The sequence below is a fragment of the Elephas maximus genome, chromosome 1 (genome assembly GCF_024166365.1).
Source record: "Elephas maximus indicus isolate mEleMax1 chromosome 1, mEleMax1 primary haplotype, whole genome shotgun sequence".
Classification (NCBI taxonomy): Eukaryota; Metazoa; Chordata; class Mammalia; order Proboscidea; family Elephantidae; genus Elephas; species Elephas maximus.
The window spans coordinates 170,357,982-170,384,273 of NC_064819.1; the positions used below are offsets into that span (position 1 = coordinate 170,357,982).

Consider the following 26,292-nt stretch of genomic DNA (forward strand, 5'->3'; position numbering starts at 1 on the left):
CTCTCCTAATGAGAGAGAAAACTATTAGCAATTTCAAAAGTCAAACAAACTTTTGTACATAGGAATAAGAGAAGTACCGCCATAAAACACATGTATGATTTTACAAATCTAAAGGAAAGAAAACCACCATCACTGCTACATTTGCATCATATATCACGAAAGTAGGAAAATACTATAATCCAACTTGACTATCAATGTAGTGCTCATTTTCTTCACTATATAAAGCCAATTACTCAAATGTAATAGTTAAAAAAAATTAAGAAAAATGTATTTGATAAAAGTAAAAATTTACTCAGAACAGAGTAAACACTATAATTATTGGAATTACATGTAAACATAAACCAAAATCAAACCAAACCCATTGCCATCAAGTCAATTCCGACTACAGTGACCCTTATAGGACAGGGTTTAACTACTCCATAGGGTTTCCAAGGCTGTAATCTTTCTGGAAGCAGACTGCCACACCTTTTTCCTGTGGAATGGCTGGTGGGTTCAAACTGCTGACCTTTTGGTTAGCTGCCGAGTGCTTAACCACTGTGCCACCAGGGCTCCTTCACGTAAACATACTACTTTTAAAATTTAGTATATTCAGCTATAAGAATCAATGAATAAGAAATAAAACTGAAATCCAAATTAGAGATATTTTTAACATATTTAAAAACAACAATTTCTAATTCCCCAATCCATATACAATAGTCAGAAGTCTACATAATGCAGAAAATGTTTTAAGATTTTCCTATGCTTCTTCTTCATACTCAAAACATACACACTGAGAAAGGTTTCATGAATTCAAGGTTTTCAAAAATAAACACGTGCAACTTAATTTAAAAGTTCTCAAGGCTGAATTTACCGTCTTGTGACCATTCTGGCAGGCCACATGCAGCGCTGTCTGCCCCATCGCATCCTCCACGTCGACATCACTGACGTGCTGCACAAGGTCGTGGAGTAGTTCTGTCCGCCCATTCACAGCCAACCAGTGAATCTGTGCAGCCATTTGGTTACTTAACATTTGTGCAAGAGTGTTTCACATAAAAGCAGCAGATAAATAATGCTATTAATTATGTCTCAATTGTGAACATGATATACAAACTAAAGATATTCTAAGCCCATATACTTTCTTCCTATGTTTTCATTCTGGGAAAATATGCACAAAAAATAGGTTAATACTACCATGTATTCAATAAATCAAGCACATCATACATAGTTCAAACTAGTTAAGTATCTTAGACTTAGGATCACCAAATGTTTTACCACTTAGATGATCCTGAACTCTATATACAGCTCGTCACTACAGAAAGAATGCTGTATACTTTTCTCTCCCCAGAAGCAAGCATAAATTAAAAAGTAATTAACATAATAGGAGTCATATTCTTTGCTTCCTGCTTTTTACAAGTAACACATGTAACTTACATAAATAATATATAAACCCATTGCTGTTGAGTCAATTCCGACTCCTAGCGACCCTACAGGGCAGAGTAGAACTGCCCCATAGGATTTCCAGAAGGACAGCTGGTGGATCTGAACTGCTGACCTTTTGGATAGCAGCTGAACACCTATTTAAAAAAAACGCGTTGCCGTCAAGTCAATTCCGACTCATAGTGACCCTACAGGACAGAGGAGAACTGCCCCATACAGTTTCCAAGGAGCACCTGGTGGAGTCAAATTGCCAACCTTTTGGTTAGCAGCCATAGCTTGTAAACACTAGGCCACCACAGTTTCCAAAATGCCTATAGAGGGAGGATAAAAAAAAATATGAAACACCTGTAATCCTACCACTCAAAGATAATCAACGTTAAAACTTTGGACTACACTATTTTTCACTTGATGGTTTTTTTCCTTTAAAAGCTATATCATGAAATACACTCTGTGTGTGTGTGTGTGTGTGTGTTGTGTGCGTGTGTGTGTACGACTTTTGTTTAAAATAGCAGGTTAAACACATGCACTAATTTCTACTTCTTCCCCAAACCCCAGTGAAACTAAAGAGTACTTTTTCTTAAAAGACAAACCTATGAAGACAAAGAAAAGGAGTGAAGAGCAACATATTTTGGAAGCGAGAAAGCAGGAAGTACCTGAATTATGAGAATAAAAAGCTGAATCTTAAACCAGCAGTAGAGAAAGCCAAGAAAACAAGGTGATTCAAATTACAGAACTCTGCAAGGCTCAAAAATTGGTAGCACCACGCACCCTTTAAGGTTAGGGTAACGGTGGGACTAAAAACAGGAGGGACAGCTGAAAGTTTTTTAATAAGGCTGATATTCTCAGGTCCCACCCCTTTCCAACTCTGCAACCCCAGTGACTTCTCGTCCCCACCTCTGACAGAAGACAAGAAGCTTGAAAACCAAGTGTCTCTAGATGGGAGCCACAAGGAGCAGCGAAGTAACAGTACCACATTGAAAAAGTGAGATTAAGTGCTGACTATTGACATCCCCAAACCTTCTGCATTATCCAGCATCCAGAATGCTAACATCTTCTTGACATTTAGAAGGGCTTTCTCTAAGGATTTTGACCAGCTCAACAGCAAATGACCAAAGAAAGTGACAACGGGAAAGATCCTAAAGGAAAATGCCCTAGCAGATCACCAAACACTAGCTCACAGAAAACAAACTTCCACTCATGCAGAAACAACTTCCAAGTAGCCTTTTGTTTTTCCACCAGACATCTGACAAATGCAACTAATTTAAAAGACAAAATACAATACAAACAAAAAGGCAAAAAATAGGGGGAAAAAAACAGAAACCATAAATATTGGAGGAAAAAAGTTCAAAGAAAAAGCTATATTTAACCCTCTCAGAGAGATAAGATACTGATTCCATCCTTGAAACAAGAACAGGATGCTTTTAAAATTAAAAAAAGGCAGTGCAAAAAAGAATTCTTGGAAATACTGTGATTAAACCCAAGTTGATTCTGACTTACAGCAACCCTAGAGGACAGAGTAAAACTGCACCATACGGTTTCCAAGGAGCGACTGGTGGATTTGAACTGCTGACCTTTTGGTTAGTAGCTGAGTTCTTAACCACTATTGTGATTAGAGACATAAAAATTCAAAAGAAGATTTAGAACATAATGTTGAGGAAATCTCCCAAAAGCACAAGAAGACAAAGAAATGAAGAAACAAGAAAAAAAGTAAGAAAATTAAAGGCCTCGTCCAAGTGGTCCAATATTCAAAGAATAGGTGTTACAGAAGAAGAAAACAAAGGGGAAATCATCAAAGAAATAATTTATGAAAACTTTTCATGAGTTTCCAGGACATAAGTTTCCAAAAACCAAACCAACTGCCATTGAGTAGATTCTGACTCATAGTGGCCCTAAAGGACAGAGCTGAACTGCCCCACAGGGTTTCCAAGGAGTGGCTGATAGACTCGAACTGCCGACGTTTGGGTTAGATGCCAAGTACTTAGCCATTGTGCCACCAGAGTTCCTCCAGGTTGGTAGTGCCCCATTGTTATCCAGCAAAATGCATAAAATAAACGTAAACCAAGACACATGATCAGGAAATGTAAGAACCTAAGGACAAAGTAAATCCTACATTTTCTAGAAAGAAAAAATAAAGTAGGTTTTATATAAAGAATCAAGAATCAAAATGGTACTGCTTCAAATCTGGAAGCTAGAAGACAACAAAGCAATGTTTTCAAAATCCTAAGGGAAAATTATTTCCAACCTAGAATTTTACTGCAAGCTAAATAATGAACTAAGCATACAGACATGGACTTAAAAAGCCATGTCGTATTCAGTCATGCAAGTTATCAACAAATTTACCTCCCATGTACTCTTTTCTCAAGAAATTAATGAAAGATGTGGTCCAGCAAAGTGACAGGAGAGTTACCAGGACCGACAAACATGGGACTCATATAACCCAACCCACTGCCACTGAGTCAACTCCAGTGCCTGGCGACTCTACCGGACAGAGTAGAACTGTCCCAAAGGGTTTCCAAGGAGCAATTGGTGGATTCTAACTGCTGACCTTTTGGTTAGCAGCCAAGCTCTTAACCATTACAGCACCAGGGCCCATATAACAGAGAACCCAAAACTAGAGAAAGGCAAAAAGTATCTCCAGGAAGATTGTGACCAGACATTCCAAACAACACTGTACAATAAGCCTAGGAAGCCAACCAATCCATCCTGCAGAGGACAGACTGCTCCAGAAGATACTTCTTTAAGATACAATCAGGAATATCAAAGGTACGGAACATCTATCAAGAGGATATTTACAAAGCTGAGGTAATGAATTACTGACAAGTACTTATGAAACTAAACAAATAAATAAAGCTGCAGTAAGGTAAGAAACAAAAATAAAGGCATACAGATCGAAAAAGAAATACAACTACCTTTATTTACAGGTGACGTGATTGTCTATGTAGAAAATCCCAGGGAATCTATAAAAAGTGACTGAGTTTGGCAAGGTCACAGGGTAAATGAGTTCAGCAAGGTCCCAGGATGCAAGAGCAACACACAAAAACCAACTACATTTCTATATACTAATAATGAACACGCAGAAACAGAAACTTAAAATACAATACCATTTACAATTGCTCCAAAGAAAATGAAATACTTAGGTATACAATTAACAAAACATGTACAAATTCTGTATGCTGAAAATCATAAAATGCTAATGAAAGATATCAAAGATGTAAATCATCAATGGAAAGATACACTGAGTTTATGGATTATAAGACCCAATCAACGCAGGAAGATGTCAATTCCCCCCAAATTCACCTATAAGCTTATTAGAGGTTAAATTATTTCTTTTATGATTTCCACTCCTCTGTTTTCTCCTCCTGGAACTCCTTTTATTTGAATTCCAACCAAAATCCCAACAAGGTTTTTTTGTAGACATATACTAGCTTATTCTAAAATTATAAGAAAAGGCAAAGGAACCAGCATAGCCACAATAATCTTGACAAGAATGAAATTGGAAGAATTGTTCTACCTGATATTACAGCTTACTATATAACCTCAGTGTAGTACTGGTGATGAATGAAAGAGAATAGAAGAACCAGAAACAGGCCCACACAAATACACCCAAATAATTTTTGGGAAAGTAATGTAATGTGCAGCCTATTAAACAAAGACTGCCAGAGTAACTGAACATATATAAGCAAAGAACTTCAACCTAGGCCTCATATCTTATATAAATACTAACTCAAAATGAACCAGACTTAAGTGTGCAACTGTAACTTTTAGAAAAAAAAGATAAGAGAAAAATCTTCAGCACCTAGGGCTAGGCAGAGCTCTTAAACTTGATACCAAAAGCACAATCCTAGAAAGAAAAATTGATAAAGTGGCCTTGACCAAAATTAAAAACTTCCGCTCTGTGAAAGATCTGTTAAGAGGATGAAAAGACAAGCTATACACCAGGAGAAAATATATGTAAACCACCTATTTGAAAAAGGACTGGTGTCTAGAACATACAAAGAACTCCCACAACTCAACACTAAAAAAAGCAAACAATCTAATTAGAAAAAAGATAAGAGACATGAACAGATGTTTCACCAAAAAGATGTACAGATGACAAATAAGCACATAAAAAGACACTTAACATCAAGAAAAATGTGCATCAGGCTTGTATTCTTTCACCATATTTATTCAATCTGTATGCTAAGCAAGTCATCCAGGAAGCTGGACTATACAGAGAAGAACTGGGCATCAGGACTAGAGGAAGACTCACTAACAACCTGCAGTACACAGATGACACAACCTGGCTTGCTGAAAGTGAAGAGGACTTGAAATACTTGCTTGAATACGGATTACACCTCAACATAAAGACAATAAAAATCCTCACAACTGGACCAATAAGCAACATTATGATAAATGGAAAAAAGATTAAGGTTGTCAAAGATTTCATTTTACCTGGATCCACAATCAAAGCACACGGAATCAGCAGTCAAGAAATCAAATGACACACTGCATTGGGCAAATCTGCTGCAAAAGACTTCTTTAAAGTGTTCAAAAGCAAAGTTGTCACCTTGAAGACTAAGGTGCGCCTGACCCAAGCCATGGTGTTTTCAATCATCTCCATATGCATGTGAAAGCTGGACAATGGATACGGAAGACCAAAGGAGAATTAACGCATCTGAATTACAGTGCTGACAAAGAATACTGAATAAACCATGGACAGCCAGAAAAGTGAACAAATCTATTTCGGAAGAAGTAAAGCCAGAATCCTCATTAGAAGCGTGGATGGCGAGACTTCATCTCATATACTTTGGACATATTATCTGGAAGAACCAGTCCCTGGAAAAGAACATCATGCTTGGTAAAGTAGAGGGTCAGCGAAAAAGAGGAAGACCCTCAACGAGATGGATTGACACAGTGGCTCCAACAATGGACTCAAGCACAGAAACAATTGTGAGGACGGTACAGGACCGAGCAGTGTTTCATTCTGTTGTACACAGGGTCACTATGAATTGGAACTGACTCAACAGCACCTAACAACAACAACAACAAGAGATATCACTACACCCTTATTTATAATTTTCATAGGAAAAAAAATAATGACAACACCAAATGCTGGTGTGGATGCTGAAAAACAAGATCACTGTTACACAGCTGGTGGGAATGTAAAATGGTACCATCATCCTGGAAAACAGTTAGGCAGTTTATTAATAAAAAAACTAAACAAGAAACTACCATACAACCCAGCAACTGCACTCCTAGGCATTTATTTATTCCAAAGAAATACTTATGTTCCAACAAAAGCCTGTACACTAATGTTTGTATTTGGAGCAGCTTTATTCATGATGGCCAAAAACTATAAACAACCCAGACATCCTTCAATAGCTGAATGGTTAAACAAACTGTGTTACTTCCACACCATGGAACACTAACTACTGAGCAATAAAAAGGAACGAACTACTGATATAGTAGGATGGCGCAGGACCAACCTAGATGAATCTCCAGGGAATACACTGAGTGAAAAAAAGTCAATCACAAAAGGTTACATACAGTATGATCCCACTTGTACAACATTTTTGAAATGACAAAATTTTAGAAATGGGAAACAGGATAGCGGTTACCAAGGATTAGGGGTGGAAGATGGAGGGAAAATGTGTGATGATTAAAGGTCAATGGCAGAGATATTTATGTTGTGGAAACTGTTCGGAATACTGTATACATGGATATATATGGATACATGGATACATAAGCCTACATAGATAATAAAACTGTACAGACCTTATCACACACATGCACAAAGCAAAAGTGTATACAAGTAAAACAGACAAAAGCTGAATAAAAAGGGTGGGTTGTATAATCCCAATAACCTGGTTGTGATATTATACTATGGTTCTGCAAAATGCCACCACTGGGGACACTGGTCAATGTGAACAAAACATTTCTATTATTTCTCACAATTGTATTAAATCTACAGTTTTCTCAAATTGTTGAAAAAGGTAATTATTAACTATAAAAAATAAACCTGTTATAAAAACCTGTTTATAGTGACCCTGTAGGACACAGTAGAACTGCCCCATAGGGTTTCCATGACTGTAATCTTTACAGAAGCAGACTGCCACATTTTTCTCCCATGGATCCACTGGTGGGTTTAAACCACTGACTTTTCAGTTAGTAGCTGAGAACTTAACCACTGCAACACCAGGGCTCCTTTATTATTAACTACAGGAAACATGGAAACCCTGGTGGTATAGTGGTCAAGTGCTATGGCTGCTAACCAAGAGTCAGCAGTTCGAATCCACCAGGCGCTCCTTGGAAACTCTATGGGGCAGTTCTACTCTGTCCTTTAGGGTCGCTATGAGTCGGAATCGACTCGACGGCAGTGGGTTCAGTCTGGTTTTTTGTTATAGGAAATATAAAATATTATGCAAAAAAGGAAAAGTACAGCAAACTAAAAAAAAAAAAAACTACTTAATGATAAATAGTTTTCATATACTCGAAAAAGCGAAAACACTGAAAAATAACTAAAATTATAACAACAATAAGCAACAGCATGATAAACAGAGAAGATATTGAACTTGTCAAGGATTTCATGTTACTTGGATCCAAAATCAATGCCCATGGAATCAGCAGTCAAGAAATCAAATGACATATTGTACTGGACAAGTCTTCTTGAAAATGTTAAAGACAAACATGTCACCTTGAGGATTAAGGAATGCCTGACCCAAGTCATGGTATTTTCAATCACCTCATATGTATGTGAAAGCTGGACAATAAATAAGGAAGATGGAAGAAGAACTGATGGCCTTGAATTACGGTGCTAGCAAATAATACTGAATACACCATGGGCTTCCAGAAGAATGAACAAATGTATCTTGGAAAAAGTACACCCACAGTGCTGATTAGTGAGACTTTGTCTCTCTTACTTCTGACATGTTATCAGGAGAGACTAGTCCCTGGAGAAGGACATCACGCCTGATAAAGTAAACGCTCGGTGAAAAAGAAAAGATTCTCTACAAGACGGACTGACACACTGGCTGCAACAATGGGCTCATACACAGCAACAACTGTGAGGATGGCACAGGACCAGGAAGTGTTTCATTCTGTTGCTCATGTGGCTGTTATGAGTAAGAGCTGACTCGGTGGCACCCAACAACAACAACATAATTGAAGAATGTGAGGAAAATGAGCTTGTAGTGCTGGGGTAAACGTGGGAGATGCTGAAAAGAAGACTAACAATCTCATCTTTCAGGATGATGCCGAAACTCAAAAAGCAGCAATATCAGCATGTTAGGGAGGCATGCCAAACCAAAACCTGTTGCCATCGTGTCCATTCCGACTCATGGTAACCCTACAGGACACAGTAGAACGGCCCCATAGGGTTCCCAAGGCCATAATCTTTATGGAAGCAGACTACCACAACTTTCTCCTGCAGAGTGGCTGGTGGATTTGAACCATCAAACTTTTGGTTAGTAGCCAAGTGCTTTAACCATTATGCCACCAGGGCTCCTTATTTAGGTATAACACCAAAACCAAACCCACTGCCGTCAAATTGATTCAGACTCACTGCAACCTTATAGAGCAGAGTAGAACTGCCCTATAGAGTTTCCAAGTAGCACCTGGTAGATTAGAACTGCTGACCTTTGGGTTAGCAAACACAGCTCTTAACCACTACGCCACCAGGGTTTCCTATTTGGGTAACCAAAAAAACAAACCCAGTGCCGTCGAGTCAATTCCAACTCATAGCAACCCTACAGGACAGAGTAGAACCACCCATAGAGTTTCCAAAGAGCGCCTGGCGGATTCGAACTGCCGACCCTTTGTTCACAGCCGTAGCACTTAACCACTACGCCACCAGGGTTTCCCCTATTTGGATACAGGGAGATAAAATTTTTAAACCCATTAAAATGGTTGAGAGGGATTGCCTAGGGAATGGGAAGTCTGAGGGTAGGGAAGGAAGGTCAACGAACTGTTCTCTATAGCAAGCCTTGTAGAATCATTTGACTCTCTAAACTATATGATGAATAATTTTGTTAAATACAAATATTATTTAGCACCCAATGTGGGTGAAGTACACACAACTTGACTGAAGTAAATGATGTCGCTAAGAAGTACAAAATTGAAAAAGATGTTTTTGGTAAAGGATATGACAAACATAATTTGCAACACCAACAAAACCAAAAAGTGCATGTATAGTTACATATGTATATATGCGTTCATGTTTATGGATATGCATTATGTTTGTACGTATGTGTACACATACAGATATATCCATACGTAAGTTTATATACATGTATATGTGTGCATGCATGGATGCTTCTTAGATATGCTAAACAACTTGCATGATTGGTTTTCTGGATCTGAAGGCTTAGGACTATAGTCTTATGCGACAACTCAGGCAATTGGCATGATGTAGTGTCTGAGGTCTTAAAAGCTTGCAAGAGGCCATCTAAAATACAAGTACTGATCTCTACATGTCTGCGGCAAAAGAGAAAGAAGGAAACCAAAGACTCAGAGAAGAGATTAGTCTACAGGACTAATAGTCTATACGAACCACACTCTCACCCTCAGACCAGAAGAACTAGATGGTGCCTGACTATCACCACCAACTGTTCTGATCAGGGCCACAATAGATGGATCCTGAGAGAATAAGAGAAAAATGTGGAACAGAGCTCAGATTTTTAAAAAGTCCAGACTTACTGGACCAGTTGAGACTAGAGGACTCTCTGGGACTAATGCCCTGAGATACTCTTAAAACCTTAAACTGAAACTTTAGCTAAATAACAGATTGGCTCAAAAAATAAAGAACATCACCTGAGAACACTGCACTCCTTTAAGAAGTCATCTATATGAGACTAAATGGTCAACAATTACTCTAAAGCAAAGATGAGAAGGTAAGGGGGCAGGAAAACTAAATTACTGGGAACGGAACAACGAGAACAGAATTAATGAGAACACTGACACTGTGGAAAATGTAACCAATGTCACTGAACAGTGTGTGTAGAAATTGTTAAAAGCGAATCAAATTTGCTTGTAAACTTTATCAAAAACACAATAAAAATTTTCTACCCCACCTCCCTTAAAATTCAGGAGTGAAGGAGGAGAATTAGCTGATGAAAACTTTTATGATTAAACAGAGTGTGTCAACATTGGACACCTTATCTTGCCTATACTAAATAGTGTCCTAAGGACAGGTCTATGCCATTTCAACGGTTTTATAACCCTCCACGGCACCTACCACATAACAAAGTGTCCTGTGGATCTTCAGAATTACAAAGTTGATGGTGTTGTATCATTAATATACTAACAAAATCTGAATTTTCACAGGAATTGTGGATTCTATATAATTACCTAACATACTGGCTCACAGAACAAGGAGTGTCAGTGACTTTCATTTCACATGATTGAGTTTATCTTCTTATAAGTCGTTCACAGAATAATTCAAGTCTTACCGGAGCTGTTTTTATATGCACCCACCCCCACAAAAAATTTTTTTAATCAAAAGCACTGGAAAACTGGCATGGGAAGTAAAATGATCAATGTTATTCTTTACTCACAAATTTAAACATCCAAAATCTACAAATTCTGTCACAGGAAGGTAAAATTTAATAAACTAAAACTTAAGATCTTCTGCCATACTTCAAACAATTTCTTACTAGTCACATAATTCTATTTTATATCTATCTCTAAAACAAATAATCCTCTATCAAATAATAACAATTTGGTTAAAATCTGGGGATCTCAATAATCCCTTAAGCAATATTCCACACCACCTCCCTATAAAATCTGTGTGTCAAAAATATATTACCTTAGTTTTGAAAAGTGGTATGACAAAATGGATGGAATTACTAGCTTAAGTAAGATATAACGAGTCTGACAGAATATAGGCCAAAATGTTAACAGTGATTATCTCTGGGTGCAGGAATACAGGTAATCATTGCCTTCGTGACCTTTTTTCCCCTTTCTGTCTAGTTATTATTTCCAATTTTTCTACAATGAAGATACTTAAAATATTTTAAAAGACATAATGAAAAACAGCTCCCCTATAATGAACTCATCACACACCCTGACAGATGTGCTGCTAAAAAGACCCTTGAAAGTCAGAGACAAAAGAAAGGGAATAAGACTTAAAAAGAAATGAATAAACTTTAAACCTAAAATAAACTTAAAAAGAAAGAGAAGAAACTATAACATATCTTAATAAATGCAGCTAAAAATTGTATCTCGAACTGTTCTACATCTTAATTACTACAGAAGTAACCTGCAAGAACACTTGTACTATCCTTGGCACTACCTTCACCTTAAATATTATATTCTTCAAAATATTTTAATCTCAGATAAAATTATTAGCACTTACTGCTGTAAGGCCTTCATTGTTACAAATGTTGACATCAGCACTGTATTCTAACAATTTACTCATACATTTCTTCTGCCTGAAAAGAAAAAGAGATAGTCACAACATATTAATGGGTACTAAAAATATACAGAGTCTGTGGGTAGTGCAAACATTTAAGCACTCGACAACTAGCCAAAAAGTTGGTGATTCAAGCCCACCCAGAGGTACCTTGGAAGACAGGACTAGCCATCTGCTTCTGAAAGGTCACAACCTTGAAAACCCTATGGAGCAGTTCTACTCTGCACACATGGGGTCGCCATGAGTCAGAATCAAATCGACAGCAACTAACAACAACAAAATATACAAATGACAATTATTTTACTAAAATACTAACTACATTCAACATTAGCTGATGGTATATCACACCATAACTATAATATTTTAAAAAAAGAACTCTATAACATTTGAAATAAAACACAAAATTGTTACTATGGCTCTAAGATAATCAGATAAAGACATAGCACAATCAGGCTTTCGAGTCACTGAGACAAATTCATCATTCAAAATGAAGAGCAATTTCTAGTGTTGACTGAATATCTGGAACAGCAATCTTCGTTGGAAATATAAGACAATATGATTTTAATGGATGGGAAATGGATGTAGCAAAATTATGTCCTGATTTTATGTCCTACATTCATGACTGCAAAATATTTAAAAGTTAACACTGATTTATAAAAACCAAAAAACCAAACCCACTGCCATCGAATCAATTCTGACTCATACCAACCCTACAGGTTATAAAAACATGACCACAATATTAGTATCATGCATATCTATGTGTACCCTTACTTACTTCATTGGTTTGCAATGTTTTCTCTCACCCTGAGCCATTCCTAGTTACTATTCAATATTCATCTCAAATCCCCTTCATTAACGAAGCCTGTACAGATTCCTGTCAACTACGTGAAGCCTCATACTCTGAAGATTCACCTTTTGTGCTATCAGTCATATTGTAATCATCTGTGAACTCCCTTGTATTGTACACACGTGTGAGTACATGGACATATATGCTTAACTACGTTCAGTACTAATTAATTAAGGAAATATGATACAATCCGTGGCATGAACAAGTTTACGATTTAGCTGAAAAATGGTTTTACACACAAACACACACTGTCTCTATCTCTCTCTATATATATTTATATATACACACACATATATATTAAGCTTATAAAAAAATACAGGCGCCATCAAGTTGACCCAACTCATGGCAACCTCACGTGTGTCAGGGAAGAACTGTGCTCCACAGGGTTTTCAATGGCTCATTTTTTGGAAGTAGATCACCAGGTCTTTCTTCTGAGATGCCTCTGGATGGACTTAAACCTACACCCATTTGGTTAGCAGCCAAGCGTGTTAACCACTTTCACCACTCAGGGATTCCTATATATACCATATTAAAAAAAAAAAATAGTATATATACCATATACTATATATATAACATATACATCTATATAATACTGTACATACTATTGTATATACAACTTCTATATATACCATATAATGTTGCATATGTGTATGTGTACATACACATAAACTACTCAACTAGATCATAAACTTCTTTATGACATGGATTATATCATATTTCCTGAATCAAATTCAATACTCAACACAGGCACATAATAACTCTATGAAACTATTTATGAATATTCAATCTTATAAGAGCTAAATTTTTATTGATTGAATATGCCTTTTAAAAGAAACTAGTTTTCTTGCTTTGATTTCTGAACCTGAAATGAAGTTAACTGTCATTTAAAATCAACGTTAAAATCAAAGGAATCTGACTAAACCTGTAAATTCAAACATTTACAAAATTCCTCCATCTAACTCTGTTATGAAAACCTCAGGAAATAAATCTTCAATAATAGTGAGACAACAGGGCAGACAGTCCTACTAAAATAACCACATTGTTTAAAATATGTTTGTGTGTCTGTTATCCATACGGCTGGATTTCTAAAACCTATTCAAAAGCCTGACATGGATCCTCCACGTATTGCCAAAATCTATAGTTAATTTGGGGGAGAGAGGGCTTGAGAAAGGAATCAGACAAACAGGCCCACAAAGGTGTTTAGGGTAGAGGTCACTGAAGAAAAGCAGCAATCCATAATGCTCACCCTTCCCAAAAATGAATTTAAAAGGTACAAGGAGGCGTAACAGAAAAATATATTGTTTTTTCTATTTTAACAACCATCATTGCTACTTTCTCAAATATGAATAAGCCAAAACAACCACTAGGTGAGCACCTATTTCACAAAGATTTAGAGCTAAATTAACTAACACATGAGCTCTGCCCTAGATTCTGATATGATCACATCTAGATCAAAATATAAAGAAAAGCCTTGTTTCAAATCTGACCAATACGCAGCCCAAGAATGCACAGTAATTCTTAAATCTTCCCTTTTAACATTCTCATACAATCGTGAGCAACACGGGCTTTCCCTGTGCAAGAAAGCATCTATTTTCCTGTTCAGATACTACAGCAACTATGGGAAGTTTATGGTAACCAAAATGACACAGAGCTCAGTCATCCAGTGCCCTGTGACAGCTTAACAGGGCTTGAACTGGCAAGGAGGGCAATCTGGTACGGCACTAATAGGTGAACAGAGAAATACTAACGCAGATCAAGAGAAATATAGGTGAGGGAGGAAAACAAAAAGCTAACCCGAAAAAACAGGTGAGCCAGCAAAGGGGCACAACTCCTCTAGGACTTCTCCTTCAGTCTAAACAAAATTTAAAATCATAAATGATAGTAAAATGCTATTTCTGAAAACATTAGAAGCTACAGAAGGTAACAGTAAGTATTTCAGTCATTTAGCAAACATTTATTAATCACCTGTAAGTTGTACAAGGTACTCATTCAATAAATAATAAAACTCCTCAAAATATTAAGGTATTGAATGTCAAAAGTAATCTTACAGAAACAAAAAAGGCATCTAAATTAGAGGAAGGGCCATGAACTTTTATCATTCTTTTTTACTGACTTGCCATGTGCATCATGTATTACTTCCTATTTCTTCACATATAAAATGTAATGGTCCCTTTCAGTTACTGTTGACAGAGTGATTAAAAAAAAAAAAAAGTACCAGAAAAGTCTTTCTGGCAGACCAAGAACATCTTGTCCTTCAAGTCTAAAACCTGTTTCTTGATCCTCACACTGAACCCATCTAAGTCACCTACCAAAATGACAGTGGACCAATCTGTCCTTTCATTTACAGTTGCTGAGACACAGTACTAAGATATATAACCATTTTCAAAGAGCACTTTGGATAATGTATTTGGATGTGAGGTCAATCAGCAAAGGAATGAATAAACTCTATGACCTTGGGCGTGACATACCTAATGTGGCTAATTATTATAAACACAATTGTTTAATCAACATGTTACTACCTGTTAGAACAGTGGACAATTAAACTGGATCACATGCTAAATCTGGAAGTGGGGCATACCAGGTAGGGTCCAAGAACTATGTCTTTCTCTTTCCATGATAAACATCATTGTCTTTGTGGTCCCTCTTTAATCCACAGATGGAAACCCTGGTGGCTCAGTGGTTAAGAGCTATGGCTGCTAACTAAAAGGTCGGCAGTTCGAATCCACCAGGCACTCCTTGGAAACCCTATGAGGCAGTTCTACTCTGTCCTATAGGGTCGCTATGAGTCGGACTTGACTCAACGGCAGTGGGTCGGTTTGGTTTTACTCCATAGATGCAAATATGTGGCCCCAAAATGAGGAAACAATTTTAGTCCTATATCCGTTTCACCTCCACACCCACCTCAACTATCTAAAATCCCAGTTCAGAATGAGAAACAAAAACATCTTTAAGAGTAACCAAGTGAAGAGACAAAATAGGAATATAATTTCATAAAGAAGTTTTGGTGTTCTTAAAAAGTTTATAAATAAAAGTTCCTCAAACCCTGAATCAAAATCTACACTGTTTCATTTCAAACATAATTCCAACCATTTTGGTCTAGTTTCTCAGACCAATAAAACATTTTATTGTTTTAGGAAAGGAATAATAAGTGGCAGAGGCAGACATAAGATATGACCTCTGATATTCCTGACCAAAAAAAAAATAGAAAAAAGAGAGTGAAAACCCATTAAGTGGTAATGTTTAAAATAGTACACAATAACATAACGATGTTCGTAATGATGACGTGAATTATTAGGAAAAGGCAAAAATATATCCAATATGTCATATTAAATTTTTTACTTTTCCTATTTTTATAACAGGAATAATATATTTGATAAAAATTTTAAACAGTATTTATTCTGTTGAAGAAGGCTAATAAGCACATTATTGACATAGAAAGGTTTTTTTTTAAACATACTTAAAATAAAAAATTTTGGCACTGAAAAGAGTAAGCTACCCTTAGCCAGCAAAGTACAGAAAAGTATCCAATTACTCTGGTACAAATAATTACAAAATAAACTGGGTGTAACCATACTCACTTTGTCTTTAATTCCATTAATAAAATTAACTAAGTAAACAATCTGGAAAATAAGGCATGGAGTTGGGGTGACAAAAGATTAGCAAGAAAAAGGACACTGAAAGCAGAAAGGTGAAAATTATGCCTCTGGGAAAATAGAATGTCATAATATAAGTAATAATGAACTTTCACAAATATATTTTTAAGAAAAAACATGAGTAAACAATAAATTATTAAAATGATAATTATTTAAAAATTAAGTATAATGACCCAAAAATCCATTTTAAAGAAGAAAGAACAGACTTATCAATAGTACCCTTGACACAGAAAAAATGTTACATAAAACTAAAATAAGCACATCGTTTTTATAGTGTTTCTCCAACGCAACTATCGAAGGAAAAAAAATCACCAAATCAAGGTAGAGAGCCTTGAATACTGTTAGCCACAACTGATAAGACAACTTAAGCTACTTAAGTAAAGAAAACAGTTACCCATTTCTAGCTGCCAGATGAAGGGGTGTACAGCCTGAAATATCTTGATAGTTAGGATTTGCTCCTTTCTTTAAAAGCAGAACCAAGCATTCCACCGATCCACAACTAAAAGATTAAAAGACAGTTCAGATACATTGAACAAATAACCATAGTTTATATAGCTGAATTAAAACAAGAGTTCTATGTGTAAAGTCCATATTTGCCTATAATTTAACTTTTGTCACAAATAGTAACTATCCTCTACTTTCAAGTCAGTACCTTCTACTATGAAAACTATGAAGAATTTGAGAAGTTCAGGCAAGGTAAAATAAGTATTAGCTTATAAAGAAACTATACTGTACTCTCAATGTTTTTAACCTTCCAGAAGCCAAATATATAAAGAATGATTAATTGCAATATACCTAAGTCCTGAAAAAAGGCTAGATATCAACTAGCTGATTGACTGATTACACTGGCAGACTATGTATAAAAATCATTCTCCTATCTAGGTAAAAAATAGAAAGCCAGTGACTTCATAAGCAGTTAACAGATTATTATACAGCTGCTAACTAGAATTACCCTCATTGTACCCTACTGAAAAATCTTACACTGAAAATCTTATACAGGAAAATTTTGGTGAATGTACCTTGTAAGTACATCCAGGAATGACAATCCCAATGCCTAACCCACTCTGAACTGATTCAAAACAAGCGAAGACAATATGAGACTTTCTTTTTTACCAGTACAATCCCAAAGTTAACAATTTATCTAGAGTTAAGAAGGCAAGTACAGCATACTAAGCCAAAAACATGATAAAGAACCACTCAGCTATCTGTTCTTATCTCTCTCCACAACTATGATGGCACAATGATTCAAAGCTTGGTGATCCTTACTCTAGACCAGAGTTTAACCCAAAATATCTTCGGTCTTACTTTGCTGCAATGTGAAGCAAGCTTCTTTTCACACGTCCGAATGCATAATTGACATCAAACTTTGAATTTGATAGTAGTTCCGAAACAGACCTACACCAAAAGAAAATTAAGAGTCAATATGTAATAATATCCTTTATAAAAACATAATAAATCAAGTTAACAGCTCTTTAGCTACTCTTACCAATTGTTCACAAGGTTCTATCTGACATCAACCAGAAACAAGGCACTACTCTCTAGGTGTAGCACTGCAGCCAGTATAGTGTCATCCAAAAAGGATAAAGACCAATTAACTGGTACTGAAGGTTTCCTCCCTTGCTTCTCTGGCAGTGTTCTGAGGACAGCTAGCAGTAAGTTAGCTTGGCTCCCCCAGAATTCTAGAAGGAAAAAAGGAGTAGGGCTGGCTACTCCCCTTTCAGAAAACTGAGCCAACCTATATAAATGTTGGCCAAATGAAGAAAATCAGGCAAATTTTTTTTAATTGTACCAAAAAGGAAATTTAAAGCAAAAATCATGTATGAACTTGTTTCAAAATATAGTTTCTCTTCACTTTCTTCTCATTATACCACAACAAAGATATGTCTCTCCGAGTGTAACACTCCATCATGCAGCCAGGTGTATTTCATACACGCCTCCGTAAAGGAGTGTCAACACTATACCAATGAAAAGAACATCAAAGTAGTAATGCATTAAGAAAAAAGTTGTCCCTTAGCCCTAACCTTCTGCTAATAGAGATTAGTAGTGATCTCTAACTCATTTGGAAAATCTCTTTATCATAGAATTTTATAGATAATATAGATCTGAGAAAATCTTATTCCTTATTTCAGAGGCAGGAAATTTTAACAAAGAGGTTAAGTAACTTGCTCCAAGGCAACACCAAAATTACGAAAGAAGCCGAGGATTGAAAACGACACACAGGCTCTGAATCTACCTCCAAACTCTGCGTGTGTCCATGTGTGTGTGCGTGCATGTGTGTCTAACATTTAGGTAATTTTTACTTCCCCAAAAAGTATAAATTCGTAAGACAGGCACCTACCTATGTTGATCAGCCATAACCATTGGCATTAATGTATAAACAGCAGTTTCATTATCTGAGTAAAAAACAGAAAAAGAATTAATTTATTTCCTCCAGAAATATGCCAAATCACCCATTCTATAACTAACTTTTCCAAAGGGTGATAATAAAGATTACTGTAGAGTTGTCTTAACTCCTTGTAAAATCCAAGGAGAGGAAATGGAAGAAGGGCAGAGTAGTGCAGAATACCAGAGGTATTAAAAAATTTCCAAAAGTATACAATTTCTTATCCCTCATATTGATTATCCCTCTGTATCTTCACAAAAGTGCTCAGCTTAAGGATTTAAGAGGAAAACTGCAGACTTGATATTTTCTGCAGCTTTAACAACCAAAATTTCTTTACTTTCAAAGAGATGTTTATAGACTTCATGCTTTATCATACTTACTTGCATATATGAATTTTAGGAATATATGAATATTAAAGATACGCATGCTAAAACAGAAAAGAGCCTTGGTGGTGCAATGGTTAACTGAAAGGTCAGCAGTTCGAACCCACCCAGCAGTTCTGCAGAAGAAAAGACCTTGGCAATGTGTTCCCATGAAGATTACAGCCCAGACAAATCTGATCAGTGTCTAATCTCTAAAATCTACAAGATACTGCAAAACCTCAACAACAAAAAAGACAAATAACCCAATTAAAAAATGGGCAAAGGATATGAACAGGCACTTCACCAAAGAAGACATTCAGGCAGGTAACAGGCACATGGAAATGCTCACAAGCATTAGCCATTAGAGAAATACAAAACAAAACTACAATGAGATACCATCTCACTCCAACAAGGCTGGCATTAATCCAAAAAACACAAAATAATAAATGCTGGAGAGGTTGTGGAAAGACTGGAACACTTATACACTGATGGTGGGAATGTAAAATGGTACAACCACTTTGGAAATCAATTTGGCACTTCCTTAAAAAGCTAGAAATAGAACTACCACATGATCTAGCAATCCCACTCCTTGGAATATATCCTAGAGAACTAAGAGCCTTCACATGAATAGATATATGAACACCTATGTTCACTGCAGCACTATTTACAATAGCAAAAAGATGGAAACAACCTAGGTGCCCGTGAAAGAATGGATAAAAAAAAATTACAGTATATTCACACAACGGAATACTACACAACGCTAAAGAACAACAATGAATCCATGACACACCTCATAACATGGAGGAATCTGGAAGACATTATGCTGAGTGAAATTAGTCAGTCACGGAAGGACAAATATTGTATAAGACCACTATTTTAAGAATTCAAAAAAAGTTCAAACCCAGAAGAAAACATTTTTTGCTGGTTATGGCGGGGGCGGGGGGGAAGGTTATTCACTAACTAGATTAAAAAAAAAAAAAAAACCTGCTGCCGTCGAGTAGATTCCGACTCATAGCGACCCTACAGGACAGAGGAGAACTGCCCCAGAGTTTCCAAGGAGCATCTGGTGGATTTGAACTGCCGACCTTTTGGTTAGCAGCTGTAACACTTAACACTACACCACCAGGTTTGTAAAAACAAGAATTATTTCAGGTAAAGGGAAGGGCAACACACAATACAGGGAAAGTCAGCACAACTGCACTAAACCAAAAGCTAAGAAGTTTCCTGAATACAACCAAACACTTCACGGGACAGAGTAGCAGGGGCAGGTGTGGAAAACATGGTTTCAGGTGACATCTAGGTAAATTGGCATAACAAAGTTTCTTAAGAAAATGTTCTGCATCCCACTTTGGGGAGTGGCATCTGAGGTCTTAACAGCTAGCAAGCAACCATCTAAGATGCATCAACTGGTCCCAACCCACCTGGAGCAAAGGAGAATGACGAACACCAAAGACAGAAGGAAAATATAAGCCCAAGGGACAGAATGGGCCACATAAACCAGAGACTCCATCAGCCAGAGACCAGAAGAACTAGATGGTGCCTGGCCACCACCAAAGACTGCCCTGATAGGGAACACAACAGAGAGTCCCTGATGGAGCAGGAGAAAAGACGGGTGCAGAACCCAAATTCTAGTAAAAAGACCAGACTTACTGGTCTGACTGAGACTGGAGGGACCCAAGAGGACATGGCCCCCAGACTGTTAGCCCAGAACTGAAACCAACTCTTCAGACATAGGCTGGACTGTAAGACATAAAATGATGCTGGTGAGGAGTGTGCTTCTTAGCTCAAGTAGACCCGTGAGACTAAGTGGGCAGCTCCTGTCTGGAGGCAAGATGAGAAGGCAGAGGGGGGCAAAAGCTGCTTGAATGGATACAGGAAATACAGGGTGGAGAGGAGTGTGCTGTCACACTGTGGAGACGGCAAGTAGGGTCACATAACAATGTGTGTACAAGTTCTTGTACGAGAAGCTGACTTGAATTGTAAACTTTCACTTAAAGCACAAGGAAAAAAAAAAAAAAAAAACCCTAAGCAATAAAAGCTCTGTTAGTATGTTCTTAAAAAAAAAAAAAAAAGGATTACAGCCTAGGAAACCCTATTGGGCAGTTCTACATATAGAGTTTCTGTGCATGGAAATCAGTTCAATGGCCCACAACACAACATGCTAAAATAATTTTAAAATCTTACATAAGCATAGTACTTTCTTCTTTTAACAAAAGAAATTCCTTTAGAAGCTTCTACAAACCAGTACTAAAACTTTATATTTACATATCACTTTACACTATTTTGGAAACCCTGGTGGTGTAGTGGTTAAGTGCTACAGTTGCTAACCGAAAGGTCAGCAGTTTGAACCCCAGACGCTCCTTGGAAACTCTATGCGGCAGTTCTACTCTGTCCTGTAGGGTTGCTATGAGCTGGAATTGACTCAATGGCAGCGGATTTTGGTTACACTATTTTACAGGGCTTTCGTTTATGTGTTTTATAGAACAAACTCAAAACATGATCTAAGAGAAAAGGTTAAAAATCAAGAACATTTATGATGCCATATTATACTTAGGCATTTTTCAGCTAGTGTTTTCTATTTACATATTACTAATGATCATCTCTCAATGCATTCTAGGTTTACAGTTTTAAATAATACGTATTTACAGAGAAGCAACCTTGACAATTCCCACTTAGTCCTTGTGAAGTTACTATGGATACTAAAATTAATAGGTGAAAATTTGAGGAGAAACAACATATTTCCATATTATCAAAAATTAGTTACAAAGGAAAAATAGTAAATTTATACTGGAAAACCCAGCAGACACCATCTTAATCAAGTGATCAAGGTAATATCACCAGAAAGAACACATATCTACATCATGCAGCCCTTATATGATGTCACTCAGAACGGGACATCATTTTTGTAGTATTCTTGCCAAAAATACAAAATCTCAATCTAATCATGTGAAAACTTGAGACAAACCCAAATGAACAGGCATTCTACAAAATACCTTACCAGTCCTCTTAAAAAGTCTCCAGACTATGAAAGACAGGGAAAGACTGAGGAACAATCACAGTTTAAAGGTGACATGACAACTAAATGCAATGTGAGGTCCTGGAATGGATCCTAAAACAGGAAACATTAAATGTAAAAAAAAAAAAAGGTAAAATTCTAATAAAGTCTGAAGAATTGCTGACAGAAAACTTCCCTAATATCATGAATGATGAAAACATTTCCTGATAAACAGAAGTTAAGGGAGTATGTAAAAACCAAACCAAACTTACAAGAATTATTAAAAGGGTGTCCTTCGGTCTGAGAAGAAACAACATCAGACAACAGCCTGAATCTAGGATGCAAGATTGTCCCTGCCAGATACCAACCTAGGAAGTGAACTGTCAAGGACTATCCAAAACCAAAACAGTTGCAACAGGGAACCAGAGAGGTTAATCTGTAAATGACATCAACATCAGAACAATAAAAGAGGGAATAAACAACGTAGGTATAGAACTTTCTAATGGAGAGGAAGGCAAGGTGATAACAAGGAAAAATAGACTGGTTCAAACCTAGGAACATAAGAGTAAAATTCAAGGTAACCACAAAAAAAGTCAACAAACTTACTCATCAAAATAAAGAAGAAAAACATAAAGTCTCAATAAAAACAAAATCTACAAAAACAAAAGAAATCCACAAACAAAAGGAACTCAGCACAGGAGAGTAAGTGGAACAAAGAAAATATTAGCACCACAAAAAAGGCACTACAAAATGACAGCAATAAACTCACACCTATCAATAATTACACTGAATGTGAAGGGCCTAAATGCACCCATAGACAAACAGTGACAGATTAAAAAAAAAAAAAAACAGGCTCCATCAATATATTGTCTACAAGAGACACACCTTAGAAACAAAGACATAAATTTATTAAAAATCAAAGGATGGAAAAAATATATCAAGCAAATAACTTCCAAAAAAGAGCAGGAGTAGCAATACTCTCTGACAAAACAGACATTAAAACAAAATCCACCATAAAAGACAAAAAGAAGGGCGCTATATACTGATTAAAGGGACGATCCATCATGAAGACTTAACCATAAGAAACATCTATGCACCCAAAGACAGGGCTCCAAAATACATAAACTCTAACAGCACTGAAAAGAGAAACTGACAGTTCCACAATACTAGCAGGAGACTTCAACACAGCACCCTCGGTGAAGGACAGAAGATCTAGAAAGAAACTCAACAAAGATAACAGAAGAGCTAAAGAGCACAATCAGCCATATAAAAAACAATCCACCTCATAGCTACAAAGTACAAATTCTTTTCCAATGCACATGGAACATTCTCCAGAATAGGCCACAGACCAACCCTCAACAAAATCCAAAACACTGACATAATACAAAGCATGGTCTCTGACCACAATGCCATCAAAGTAGAAATTAACAACAGAAAGAGTAAGGAAAAAAAAAATCTATTACATGGAAACTGAATTACACCCTCCTTAAAAAAAAAAAAAACACTAGGTAATAGAAGAAATCAAAGATGGAATAAAAAAAATTCCTAGAATCAAACAAGAATGAAAACACATCATACCAAAACCTTTGGTACACAGCAAAGGCAGTGCTCAGAGGTCAATTTATAGCAATAGATGCATACATCAAAAAAAGAAAGAGACAAAATCAAAACATTAGGCACCAACTAGAGCAAATGGAAAGAGAACAGCAAAAGAAGCCCAAAGCCACCAGAAGAAAGGAAATAATGAAGATCAGAGCAGAAAAAAGTGAAATAGACAAGAGAAAAACAACAGAAAGAATCAACAAAATCAAAAGTTGGTTCTTTGAAAAGATCAAGAAAACAGACAAACCACTGGCTAAACTGACAAAAAACAGGAGAGGACTCAAATTACCCAAATAAATGAAACGGGGGGCATTACAACAGACCCAACTAAAATAAAAAGGATCTTAACGGTATTATGAAATACTCCAACAAACTTGAAAACCTAGAGGAAATGGACAAATTTCTGTAGACACAGTTCCTATCCAAACTAACACAAAATGATGTTGAAAATTTGAACAGACCCATAAAAAGAGATTGAAAAGGTAATAGTAAAAAAAAAAAACTCCCAACCAAAAATATCCTGGCCCAGATGGCTTCACTGGAAAATTCTACCAGGCATTCCAAGAACAGTTTACACTAGCAGTACTCAAACTATTTCAGAACATAGAAAAGGAAGCGATACTTCCAAGTTCATTCTATGAAGACAGCATAACCCTCATACCAAAACCAGGCAAAGACACCACAAAGAAAGAAAGTTACAGACCAATATCTCTCATGAATATAGATACAAAAACTCTCAGCAAAATTCTAGCCAACAGAATTCAGCATCTTATCAAAAAAAAATAGTACACCACAACCAAGTAGGATCCATACTAGGTATGAAAGGATGGTTCAACATTAGAAAATCAATCAACATAATCCACCACATAAAAAAAGGAAAGAAAAGAATCACATGATCATCTCAATCAATGCAGAAAAGACATTCAACAAAGTGCAACACCTGTTCCGGATAAAAACGCTCAATAGGTATAGAAGGGGAATTTCTCAACATAATAAAGGGCATGTATGCAAAACCAACAGCCAACATCGTTCTTAATGGAGAGAGCCTGAAAACATTTCCCTTGATAACAGGAACAAGACAAGAATGCCCTCTATCACCACTCCTATTTAACACTGTGTTGAAAGTCCTAGCTAGAGAAAAAAGGCAAGAAACAGAAATAAAGGGCATCCAAATTGGTAATGAAAAAGTTAAACTCTCCCTATCTGCAGATGATAATATACATAGAAAACCCAAAAGACTCCATGAGAAAACTACTGGAACTAATAGATTCAGCAGAGTTGCAAGATATAAGATAAACATACGAAAATCAGTTGGACTCCTATACAGCAAGAGAACGATGAAAAGGACATAAGGAAAACAATACCATTTATACCAGCACCTAAAAAAAAAAAATAATAATACTTGGGAATAAGTCTAACCAGGGATGTAAAAGACCTATGAAAAGAAAACTATGAAACAGTACTGCAGGAAACCAAAACAGATCTACATAAATGGAAAAACCAACCATGCTCATGGATAGGTAGACTCAATGTTGTGAAAATGACAATTCTACCCAAAGCAATTTACAGACACAATCCCAATCCAAATAACAACAACATTCTTTAAAGAAATGGAAAAACTTATCATGAACTTTATATGGAAAGGGAAAAAGCCCCAGATAAGTAAAGCATCGCTGAGGAAAAATAATAAAGTAGGACTCGCGTTACCTGACCTCAGAACCTACTATACAGCTACAGTAGTCAAAACAGACTGGTACTGGTACAACGACAGATACATTGAGCAATGGAACAGAACTGAGAACTCACATGTAAATTCATCCACCTACGGTCACCTGATCTTTGACAACGGCTCAAAGTCCATCAAACAGGGAAAAGACAGTCTTTTTAACAAATGGTGCTGGCAAAACTGGATGTCCATCTGCAAAAAAAATGTAACAGGACCCATACCTCACACCATATATAAAAACTAACTCAAAATGGATCAAAGACCTAAATATAAAACCCAAAACTATGAAGTTCACAGAAGAAAAAATAGGATCAACGTTAGAAGCCCTACTATGCAGCATTAACAGGATACAAACCACAACCAGCAACACACAGCTCCAGAGGATAAGCTAGATAACTAGAATCTTCTAAAAATTAAATACTTATGCTCATCAAAAGACTTCACCAAAAGAGTAAAAAGAGAACCTACAGCCTGGGAAAAAATTTTGGCTATTATAAATCAGACAAAGGTCTAATCTCGAAAATCCACAAGAAAATCCAACACCTCTACAACAAAAAGACAAATAATCCAATTAAAAAATGGGCAAAGGAAATGAACAGACACTTCAACAAAGACGACATTCAAGTGGCCAAAAGACACACGAGGAAACGCTCACGATTTCTAGCCATTAAAAAAAGAGAAGCGCAAATCAAAACCACAATAAGATGTCATCTCACCTCGGTATTACTGGCACAAATCAAAAAAACAGGAAATAACAAATGTTGGAGAGGCTTCGGGGAGATCGGAACTCTTATGCACTGCTGGTGGAAAGGCAAAATGATAAAACGATTTTGGAAAATGATACAACACTTCCTTAGAAAGCTAGAAATAGAAATACCATATGATCCAGCAATCCCATTCCTAGGAATATATCCCTAGAGA

The 26,292-nt window shown here is 36.5% G+C and overlaps 1 protein-coding gene across 8 annotated transcripts in view; it reads right to left on the reverse strand.

Moving 5' to 3' along the window:
* Positions 1-26,292, reverse strand: part of HACE1 (HECT domain and ankyrin repeat containing E3 ubiquitin protein ligase 1) — a 112,339-nt gene that overhangs the window by 76,409 nt on the left and 9,638 nt on the right. For 4 of the 8 annotated variants that reach the window (XM_049898113.1, XM_049898130.1, XM_049898122.1 and 1 more), the window contains exons 2-6: positions 18,642-18,696; positions 17,609-17,698; positions 16,698-16,802; positions 11,747-11,822; positions 851-982 (exon numbers count right to left, since the gene is read on the reverse strand). In XM_049898113.1, coding sequence (XP_049754070.1) covers positions 851-982; positions 11,747-11,822; positions 16,698-16,802; positions 17,609-17,698; positions 18,642-18,696 — 458 coding nt within the window. Of the gene's footprint in view, positions 1-850; positions 1,660-11,746; positions 11,823-11,953; positions 12,041-16,697; positions 16,803-17,608; positions 17,699-18,641; positions 18,697-26,292 lie in introns of those variants that run through there. The other 4 variants (XM_049898139.1, XM_049898155.1, XM_049898164.1 and 1 more) reach the window with 3 other exon arrangements.